Source organism: Porites lutea, chromosome 9 (genome assembly GCF_958299795.1).
Source record: "Porites lutea chromosome 9, jaPorLute2.1, whole genome shotgun sequence".
NCBI classification, from domain to species: domain Eukaryota; kingdom Metazoa; phylum Cnidaria; class Anthozoa; order Scleractinia; family Poritidae; genus Porites; species Porites lutea.
Window position 1 is genome coordinate 25,132,576 of NC_133209.1, and position 11,154 is coordinate 25,143,729.

Below are 11,154 nucleotides of genomic sequence, written 5' to 3' on the forward strand. Positions count from 1 at the left end.
AAGGTTATGTGAAAGTGAGAAAATGTCATGCCATGCTATTCTTAAGAAGTTGTATGAGCCTAAAATGGAGTGATTTTGACCATTAGCTTCAAAATAAACTGAGCGAAATCGAGATAACAAAACATATGTTTTGTGTCCTACTTTCCAGACGAGGACGTTCATCGGCGTTTTGAAAAGCATAATTATGTTCTTTCGTTCATTCATTGCCATGCAATATCCGTTTACATTGTTTTTCTACTGTTAATAGTTCGGTTAATGCGGCTGGCGATCATCTCGCCATTCAAAAGGCACCAAATTAGGGAACTTAAGAACCACGACGGAGTTCACGACGACGACGTCTGTTGACTGGGAAAAGACTGGAACGAGAACGTCAGTTTCGGCGGGAAAAAGGAAACTTAAGATGCAGTCCGTCGGTAGGTCAACGACGACGACACTGAATGTAAACACAAATGTAAACTGTGATGTTCGTTCGCAACAAAGTTTTTCGCAATGGCGTCTTTTAAAACAACGCAAGATCTTATTTTTGAAGCCGTGCGCCTAATTTCATGGACGATGGAGAATTTTTTGAGTTGTCTGACCTTTACGAGTGGAAAAACACCTGCTTTCCGTACAAAGATTATTCAACTTTCGACGTGCATGAGATGACCAAGTCCGAGTGCCTGTCAGAGTTTAGATTTGGAAAAAGCGACATTCTGCTGTGATAGATGTTTTCCATATAAAGTTTATTTCCTCTATATTAAAGATACATGATTTGTCTTACCTAAATACGTACAAATAAATTTATCCCTTTGAGTTCGCTCGCTCGGCCTCCACAGCTGTTGTCATTCTTCGAAGCGGTAAAAACAATTCATTAGTCGAAATTTAAATCAACATCGCTTGCTAGGAGTAAAAAGGAACGATACCTGGATTCACGAGAATAAGAAAATGCAAAGGACCTCAAAAATCGCTTAAAACAGTGGATTTATACCTGCTAAGGCTTGTGGATTGCAGGACGACGTGATTCTACTTTGTTTGGCGTCGTCGACGAGACCACGACGACGAAATTTACTGGTCGCGCTTGCGCAGTATTCCGTAGCTCACTTCCGGTCGCCGTTGACAAAGTCGTCGTCGTGGTTCTTAACTTCCCTATTAAGACTTTTCCGCGATTTAATGTAAGCAGCCTCTGTGGTGAAGTGGATGGGTGCAGTCGCGTCGAGCCGAAGGTGCCGGGTTCGAGTCCTACTCAATTTTTTTTTTCTTCTTTCTTTTTTTTTTCCGTTTTTTGTGTTGTTGTTTTCTATAAATATATACCTAAATAACTGTTATTATCAATAAACAGCAAGAAAAGTAGCGTGTTTCCCACATACCCCATAGTGTATTACTACAGTACCACTACAGTGCTGTAGTTGCACGTGTTCGTTTTGTCTTATTGGGCGATTCTGCTTTTCTTCTCTTAAAACATGAACAACAGAAACTGGTTCGCCGACGGAAATTGGAACTAAAGAAAAGAGTGACTGGGTTCATTGCTGTGCTGAGCAACGGAAGAACAAAATAGGAAAAGCCAAGAATCCACTTACATTTATCCTTGATGAAAATTTCAGGGAAAGTCATCTTTAAAATCAAATAAACTCAAAAAAGAGAAAAGCAAGCAGAATAGGCTATCACATTTGATTTGAATATTTTCATTTCATTTCATTTTTTGAATATTGTGTTGCAATTGCTTGCATCTTTTGCCTTCTGAATTTGTGTCAGAAGGGGATCCTGCATTGATTTCTTTCCTTAATGCTTGCGTAATACGAGAATACAAAATCACAAGCAATTAGAGGGGCAACATTAATCATAGAAATTCCACTGACGTAATAGATTATAAGAGCACGAGTATCGTTCCATGCAAATCTGCAGAAACGCTCTTCTCCTACGTCTTCCACTTTAGAGAAATATATCATAGGGAAGCAATAGCCCATCGATATTACCCAAGTTGCTACTAGCGCGGTTATTCTAACTCTTCGTAACAGTAGAATTGAAGCTTTTAAGGGAAATACAATCGCAAAGTATCTGTCGGTTGCAATCAACACCAAACTGAGAATAGAGACTGAGGTGGAGACTACCCTCACGTACACCCCAACTCTACACCCGACAGTGGCCATTGGGCCTTTAATCGGGCTTCCTCGCGGTGTTATTATCTCGTCAGTGAGGTACAGTGGCCATAATGTAAGACTAGAAAGGAAATCTGACACCGCCATGTTGACGTAATAGTAGTTGGTGCTTGTTCTAAGGCTTGGGGTCTTGTAAACCACCGTCATCACTAAAATGTTGCCAATAAACGCAGCCAAACTGATCACAGCCAACACTGTTGTGAAGACAATAGAAACCACCTGAGAGCAAGGCTCGTTTCCAGCGTGGCTTGAGTTATCCATGTAGATATCTTAACTCCCAGGCTTTTCAGTACCCGCGATTAGTAGTTAAACCTGAAAAAGTCATAGAGATAAATCAATGAAGGTAGTTATCTAGTCATCAATGCAAAAGTTTCGATTATAATTTCCTTTTTTTTTCGCTTTCTTTACTAGGATTGGTATGAAAAATATCAGTGTCATGAATCATTTGTATTTATTATGAAGAACAATGTTAGATCTTGTTTAAATATTAATAAATACAACTGAAAAGCCATTTAATTACTGAAACTTTAAGATATAGTAAAAATGACTCGACCAACGCAGAAAACCAGTCACTCGAATGTTTTAAAACAAATGACTGAGGCAAGCTGAGTATGATATGGAAAAAAAATCGAAGGCCGAGGTTGATAAAACCCTCCGATATATCTGCCATTAATTCCTCACAAAAAAATACAACGAGCTGAATATATATTTTGCGTATTTACGCATTGTTTTCCGTTTTCAGTGAGTGAGTTCTGCACTCTAGGCAAAACTTTTAGGCTGCCGCACCGCTTACTAGAGACGAGGTTGGGATCGGCATTGGTAATTGGACTATTGACACTTCCCCATTTTTTCCATACGATCTTTGAGATCGAGCGCTTTGCGTTATGGCGGCCATCTTGGTTTCGAATGTTTTTAGTTTAGCCTGGGGATGAGTGTCAAATCTACTTAGGGGGCGGGGGACGGTTATGGATCCAAGATAGCCGCCCGTACCATTAAGCTCTCGATCCTGATGATCTAGTACGTAAAAAATAGAGGACTGTGAACAGTCCAATTGCCAATATAATCGAGCTTAAATCCGCGATTGTATATAGTTAAGCTCAGGGGGATCAAAGCCAATCAGAAACAGTGAAATATTTTGAATGAATGTTAACGCCAAGATACGATCTTAGTCCAAGAAAAGGCGTTAACGACCTAATTTAAATTTTACCCTGCTCTGATCGGATTTAAACACCAGGGCCGTAGCTAGGTTTCTTGTAACGGGGCACATTATCGCGAGTGCCGAAGGTACGAACCTTGTAGGGGAGTCTGGGGGTATCCTCCCCCAAAAAATTTTCAACTTGGAGGCTCCGAAACGCTATTTTCAGCACTTGTCATGAGAAATGTCTCCGAAAAATCGACTTCGAATATGAAAATGGCAAACAATTGCAAGTCACTTGATAATCAAAATAACTGAGTCTAAAGAAAACAAATCCATCCACAGACTTGATGTGTCTATCTCAACAGGTCCGAGGGGGGTAGCTGCCCCCCCTTGCCTCTCCGCTAACTACGGCTCTGATGACGTAGTGTTTTTCTAAAGAATTCCAATGGACTATTATTATTGAGCTATTGCTGGGGTTTCGGCAAGTGTCCGGGAATATATATTTTTTCAGGGCGTCTGGAGGAGGACAAGACAATTAAGGCTAACATTTGCAGAGAAATTTGGCTTTTTGATCCATCTTAAGTTTAAAATTAATATGATCAAGACATAGTCAAAAGAGGAGACTACTTATGAAACCCAACAAATATGAAAGGCGGAAATAACAGCTGTTTAGAGCTCCTTGACTCTGCACTATCTTTTGTTTCTGTTTACACATTTATTTACTCTCACCAGGCTGAATCACCATCTCGATGGCACCTGAGGGTTCTTTATTGATCATGTAAAATTCAGGTGTGACTGTATACAGTTTTTATGATAAGGAAGAAAATTAAAACCGCTTACAACAACACAAAAAGAGGGAAATCTATCGGGGCTCATGGTCATTGCACATCATAAGTCATGATTTAGATAACCAACAAATAATTACCATTATGATAATTGGGGTTACACGAACTCAATATCCGTATTGTAAAAAAATGCATGCATTGTATGGCAGCCTTCGTGATTAAAAGATCCCTTTTCAGAGAGTTCGATTTCACTCACGTCGAACTATCATAAAAAAGTAAAGACAGTACCCTCCTACAAGAGATTATCGGCACGGAGTTTACCAAGCCAATTGTTCTGCTGTGTATCAAAGAACAGCTCTTCGGCGATTAGTTTTATTTCAAACGAGTTGTGCTGTTGCTTTGCCAAAGACCAACATTGCACTTCAGTGCAACATTTCAAACGGGTCTGCATGAGATATATTGTCATTGCATATATATATTTGATATTGTTATTGTGTTTGTCATTAAACCGAATAACCTTGAATTGACCTTGAGGCACCCTGCTTCACCCTTAAACAATAATGTACCTCGAAAATCTAGGGTAGCACTTTTATCATCGATATGAAGGCGTATACCAAATAGAGCGCGAAGTTACTTTCTGGAATACACCATACCTTTACTAATAAAATCACCACTCATTTAAGTTGCTCACGTAGAAACGAGGGATAGAGGCTTGACGCATTTCAAATCTATTATCTGTGTGACGCCCTGAATTATAAGAAAGCAATGAGCGAGAAGAAAACTTTTTTGAATATTAAGCTAAAATATACGTCACAGTTATAATGTACTATTGAAGCGCTCGAGTCACGTTGTCCATACATACAAAAAAACTCTTTGAACCACGTCTTCCTTTTAGAATTCGGACATGATTAATTCCAGTCGGTGGAAAATGTTGAGTAATCGAAATATTACATAAAATAAATGTTTTTTTAAGCTTCTCATGTTGTTGATTTTACAGGATATATAATATGTTAATATTTTTCCTTTACCCATGATTATCTGTTCTCGGGCTACTAACGCCCGTCTTGTCCAGCCAATAAGGAGTATTAATGAAATTAAATTGCATGCATTTTGTAAAACGAACTTTAAGGCCTTCATTTCAGTTCGAACTAATTCTATAAAAAAAAATATTTTTGATATTATACTCCGTTTGTTATTTTGTAGTTACCAAAATGTCAATATTTTTTCATTTTAATTACTTTTATACTCCCCGAATGATGAATATTATATTATGCATCTTTCGCAACGTCCAATTGTATCACGTATTACTATTATAATTCTACCTACTCTCGCACGTAAGGGAAATTCGATGACAGCTCTTATTAAATAGTTTCTTTTTCTATATTGTGCTCGGTACACGAGGATAATTCCAAGTAATACAAATCATATTTAGCCCTGAATTAAGGGCTGAGGGTTTCATAGGGAGTTTTTAACAGCCGAAGGTATGTGTGACCTGAAGCAACTATTGTACACTTGATTAAGATTGGACGAACCCTATTATTAATCATTTTAAAGACGAAAAAGCGAAGACAATCGTTTCAGTCGGTAGCAAGGCCACTTCTTCCACTACTTCTCACGACGACGTAATTATAATTTTTCAAACTTGGGTTCGTGCACTGTTATCAAAGGAAACAGGCTTTTCAAATATCCAGAATTGCATATATCATTAAAGAAAGCAGGTGTATGCACACAATGTTCATTAAGCCTCCGTAATTTGATAGCGCAATAGAATTAAAGACACGCGAAGTAGCAGAAACTTAGGAGGCCTTGCTTATGCCCATGCCGGTACAATAACCTTTCACAATAAGGTATGATAAAACTATAAAAACTCACAATATTAAACCGAACGTAAAAAAGAACAGTCACTCCCCAAAACTCGATTATTCTATAAAAACTATATTTTAATAATGTTGAATATTCTTTTGTTCGAGTTAAACAACACCAGAGGTTTATCGTCGAGAAACTGCCTTAACCCTTAGCCAAAAAAACTAATTAAAATGTCTTTAAGCTTGTTTGTTGAAATAATATAGTTGAAAATAATCGAAGTACACTTGGAAATTGAATTTGCGCTCACGCTAAATATAATTTCCCTCTTGCCTTGCTAGTAAGTCTAGAGTTCATGTCGCTAATAGTATTTCCTTAACAAAGTGCGAAACTTTTTACAGAAATTTAATTTTCTTTACCTGAGCAATCTCAGTTCTTGGTGGAATTCTCTGTGTTGTTAGATCAGGGTCTCCAATAGAACATCCCCTCATCTGCTCCCGACCAAAAGTTTTGCCCAATCCCGTAATCCCGATCATAGTTATTTTCGACATCCCACCAAGATCGCGTGCATACGTTCAATGCAGAAACTCCCCTTCAAACATGAACCCTAATCCTGGCCTACAAATAAGGTAAATCTCGTAAATCCCGAAAATCTATTGAGGACCCTGTTATGTCTGCAATACTAAAATGCTCTGAAGGAGTTCAAGATAAGAATCCTACTATAATATCGATCGGAAAGCCGGAAAAAGTTCCGAATGCTCTTATGTAATGACGAACTCACCAAAGTAATGCCACAAATAAGATTTAAGGTGTGACTGCAGTAAAACCTATCAGGTATACATAATCATGACGCTCGCTAAAGGCAACATTTCGCTCCAATCTCATTAATTTTTTGGTCTTGATTGGGAAATTTGCCCTGTGTAATGTGAGGAAATGTAATCTATTGGACGAGGTCGGACCGTTGCACCATTTTTAGTGAGCGAGTATCAAACTGGCAAAAATGCCACATGAAATGTATCCGTCACTACACGATTTATTTTCTCTTATTCAAAACTCTCTCATATAAAGCTACCTTTAAAAAAGGACGTTTATTAATAACCAGGCTTAAAACGTGACTTGAATTTACTTTATAATTTATCAATTTTAAATCAAGTCAATATTGAAATCATTTGTATTTGTTTTAGAGTCATCCATCAAAGTTCTTGTAAGTCCATACAACTTACACTTTCCGGCTGAAAGGATGTAGGAAATAAAATAAATAAAATATACATATCAACCGAAATTGCGCGCCAAAGTCCTCCTTTCTAAAATTAAATAGTTGTGCGACCTTTTTTAACTAGAAGGAGAAGGCTCACTCCAACATGAGTTGCATCAAGTAGATGTTCTATTCTATCTCATTAGTAAATATTAAAGTGCTTTCTCACAAATTGCTTTTTGGTTAACATCTGTTTCTTCAACACAGGCATGGTTAACAATTAAAACAACAAACTAAAACCATTTTTCGTTGCGCAATGGGCTTGAGAATCGTAAGCTAGAGACCAACATTGTCACGGTTATGGGATTAATGATTGTGCGTTAAAGACTGTGAAAAATGTAGTCACGTATCATGATCAGTAGCCCTAAGGGGACAGCAACCCGAAAATTCAGACATGCTGTACCAAAAAACTCAGTAAAAACCCTATCAGAATGAAAATTTCTTTAGAGGTAATTGTTCAGCTGCACTACCAATAGTCACAAACTTAAAAACTTGGAAGTATTGATAATTCTTCATTTTAAATAATTTATTGTAATTTCATCACTTGCAACCAGTGATGAAGCGGAAAAAAAGAAATGGCAAGTTTTTAGATATTGCTTGTATATTATTTCAGTGCGGTTTTGTACATTATGTACAAGAATGAGAAACATGCAACAGAGCAAAACTGTCATGAAAGTGTTTGTATGGATTGTGAGTGCCTTTTTCATCTGTTGGGCATATATTGTACTCCAAAAACTATTTACATCTTTGCGTTTTACTAAAGATTCCTGCACGATTTTTGTTAGTTTGTTTTTCGACATTTTTTTCTCGTTGATGAGCTTCTGAATCTTCTAATCACCCTGAGTTTCAAATGTCCTTCAACCGTATGACAGAAGCATTTGATTCAACAAGGCAAAAAACAATAGAACCTCTTGATACCTGATACTTGGAGGGATTAAAATAGTTTCCTGTACAGTATGTTGCCAAGTATCCGGACACTTCAGTTTAACATTGCAATAACTTTCCTTTGTTAGTCGCAAGAGCTCTGAAATTTGGCCCAAAGAAAATCTATTTTATCCTCAATATGACAAAAGACAGTTTAACTTTTTTGCCTTTGTTTCCATCGCGAAATTAATATTTTTCCAGAGCTCCTATGTTGCCCAGTATCCGGACACAACAATAACAACGTAATTGTACATAAATTTCGACAGGCAAGTGAAGTATAATCTTCTCTTGCATTTGCTAAGTAGTCTGGCAATCGATTCCAATAATATATAACCTAGTATCGTGAAATAAAACATAACAAATGACTCGGGTATGGTGGGGAACGCGAGCGGTTGTTAAATGGCTTACTTCCTTGTCTAGGAACTTTTTCACTGATTTAAGGAAGACATCCGTGGACATGCCGAAGCCGCGGTTTTCTAGCTCAATTAGCCAATCTGCAAACGTATTTTTTTCGTCCTTTTTTATTAAAAAAAAAAAAACCTTGGGGAAGGGACCTCAATGCGACGGTCAAAGGTCACTCTCCTATTTAGTCTGACCTGCAGTGTTGATTTCTTCATGCTCAGTCCCCACAGACCCTACAATAAGCCTGCTTTTCTAGCACTAATTCCTCCTTCTTTCCCATCTCTCAAGCCATTTGAGACATTTTTCAGACCGTTGCAATCCCATTCTTGCAGTCACAACTGGAGAAAGTATGAGAATTCCAGGTTCAACTCCAACGCTTTCGGTAAAATATAGAAAATGCAGTCACACGAAACAAGAGGCGCACACGAAATCAAGTCGCCTCCGAATGAGTGAAGAAAATTTCCGTACGGAGTTGAGTACAATTACTTTTTACGACTTTATCATATATCCTAAGCTTTTATTATAGTTATAGATATGAAATAAATCTTATCCGGATAATGTACAAAGCTAATTCATCGATTTTGTACAGCAAAGAAAAAACTGTCCGGATACTGGGCACCTGACATCAATACTTAGTGAATGTTTCTGGGCTCCTTATTCCAAACAAATCGAATTTCAAGAAGAATTAATAAACTTTCTAAGAACCTGACTTCTTTAAGTATCTTCACTTTAAATATAAAACCGTTTCTTTGAAAATATCACTTATTACCTGCCCTTTTCACAGTAGCACTAAGTTTACTGCGCAGTAAACAGGGTAAATATTAGCCATGAAATGTTTATTCACCTGAACAGAACCGCGTCTTCTGCGACTGTTTCGCAAGCTTTCAACTCGCCAAAACCTTCATCTTAAAGCTGAAATTTTCAGCTTTCATTCGAAATACTTCGTTTACCGATAAGTGAAAAGGGCGCCTGAAAAATTGAGTTTTTGTTTTAAGTGTCCGGATACTGGTACCGTCCGGATACTGGACAACATACTGTACATTATTTCAGCGCGGTTTTGTGCATTATGACAGAAGCCCTATAAATCCAGTAGTTCAATCCCTCCAAGTATCAGGTATCAAGAGTTTCTACTTTTTTTTTCCTTGTTAAATCAAATGCTTCTGTCATCCGGTTGAAGGACGTTTGAAACTCAAGGTGATTAGAAGATTCAAAAGCTCATCAAGCACCTTCTTCGTTTACAGGTCGATCCTTTCATACAAACTAAAGAGGGCAGTCACCCGACCAGTAGCCAGAAGACGGTAATAAACCAGAAAGGAAGCATGAACAACTCCAGTTCTTATGGTTTTGAGCACCTTTCGGAATGTTCTTCCTTAGATTCCACCATACTTACATCCACTATTTCAATTGTTAGTATTGTGGCATTCGTCGGCAGCACCCTGGTGATACTAACTTTTCTACTCAGCCCCACCCTAAAGACAAGCACGAACTATTTCATCGTCAACATGGCTATTTCTGATCTTCTGTCATCCTCCACAAATTGGCCCCTCTATGCAACTGAAGGAGTCCAATACAGCAAACCTGCGATAGATGGCTCAACGGCTATCTTTGTTTGTAAACTGGGCCTTTTCTTCAGAGCTGTGTCTCAGGCTGTCTCAGTTCAAAGCCTGTTACTAATCGTTGTAGACAGATACATAGCTATCGTACTCCCGTTTAAGTCTATTTTAGTCACAGCTCGACTCAGAACTGCTCTCCAGTTATTCACTTGGGTGTTTGCGTTATCAATAGCTTCACCATATGCATCGTCTATTCAAATTATTCAAGAAAATTATCAAACGTATTGTCGGAGTTTCGCTTCTTGGGGCAAGAAGAAGCAATTTATCTTTTACGTGGTAGGATTTGCAGTATTCTACTGTGTTCCACTTATTTCCACGATTATCCTCCATTCAAGAATCATGAAATGCTTGAGACATACAAGACCAGTAGAGGCTGAAGAAGAGGAACATACAAGAATACGAATGAGAAACATGCAACAGAACAAAACTGTCATGAAAGTGTTTGTCTGGATTGTGAGTGCCTTTTTCATCTGCTGGACTCCGCTTTGCGTACATATTGTACTCCAAAAGCTATTTACATCTTCGCGTCTTACTAAAGATTCGTGCATGATTTTTGTCAGTTTGTTTTTCTACATTTTTCCCTCCTTAAGCACAATAGTTAATCCCATAATTCTTTTTGCGTATAGTTCACGATTCTCGAGTGCTTTGCGAAACCTGTTCGCCTGTTTTACTTGTGGACCTTGCCTATGTTGCAGAGACAGGCGTATTGTACCAAACAGCAACTTGTGAGGATACAAGCAATGTATAATAGTATTGGACATGGGTTTATTCCTCCGTTTGCCTTGTGCATATTTGGAAATGAGTTGTATGTTTAGTTGTTAATGATTTTACCTGACTCATCGTTTTACCTTTATGTCAAAAAAAGCCGTAGGACAAATCAATGACAAATCCGTACATGAATTTTGACACAGAATCCTCCCGTTTCAATTTTCTTTCTCACATTTTCTTATTTATTCTACTTTATCTTACGTTTCTTATTATTAGTATTATTATTATTATTATTATTATTATTATTATTATTATTATCATCATCATTAAATAGCCAACTGGTTGCCTTCCGCCAGTTGGGGTTTTTAATCCTGTTATGTTGTATTTGAAT

General features: G+C 37.8%; 1 protein-coding gene and 1 pseudogene across 1 annotated transcript; one reads left to right on the forward strand and one right to left on the reverse strand.

Annotated features, from left to right (window-relative positions):
* Window positions 1–1,371: 1,371 nt before the first annotated feature.
* LOC140949102 (QRFP-like peptide receptor) lies at window positions 1,372–2,405 on the reverse strand (annotated as a pseudogene).
* A 7,343-nt stretch (window positions 2,406–9,748) lies between these two features.
* On the forward strand, window positions 9,749–10,784 carry LOC140949103 (substance-K receptor-like). Its single transcript, XM_073398342.1, has one exon. It carries the CDS (start codon window positions 9,762–9,764, stop codon window positions 10,782–10,784), a length of 1,023 nt encoding a protein of 340 aa, XP_073254443.1. The 5' UTR covers window positions 9,749–9,761.
* Window positions 10,785–11,154: the final 370 nt, after the last annotated feature.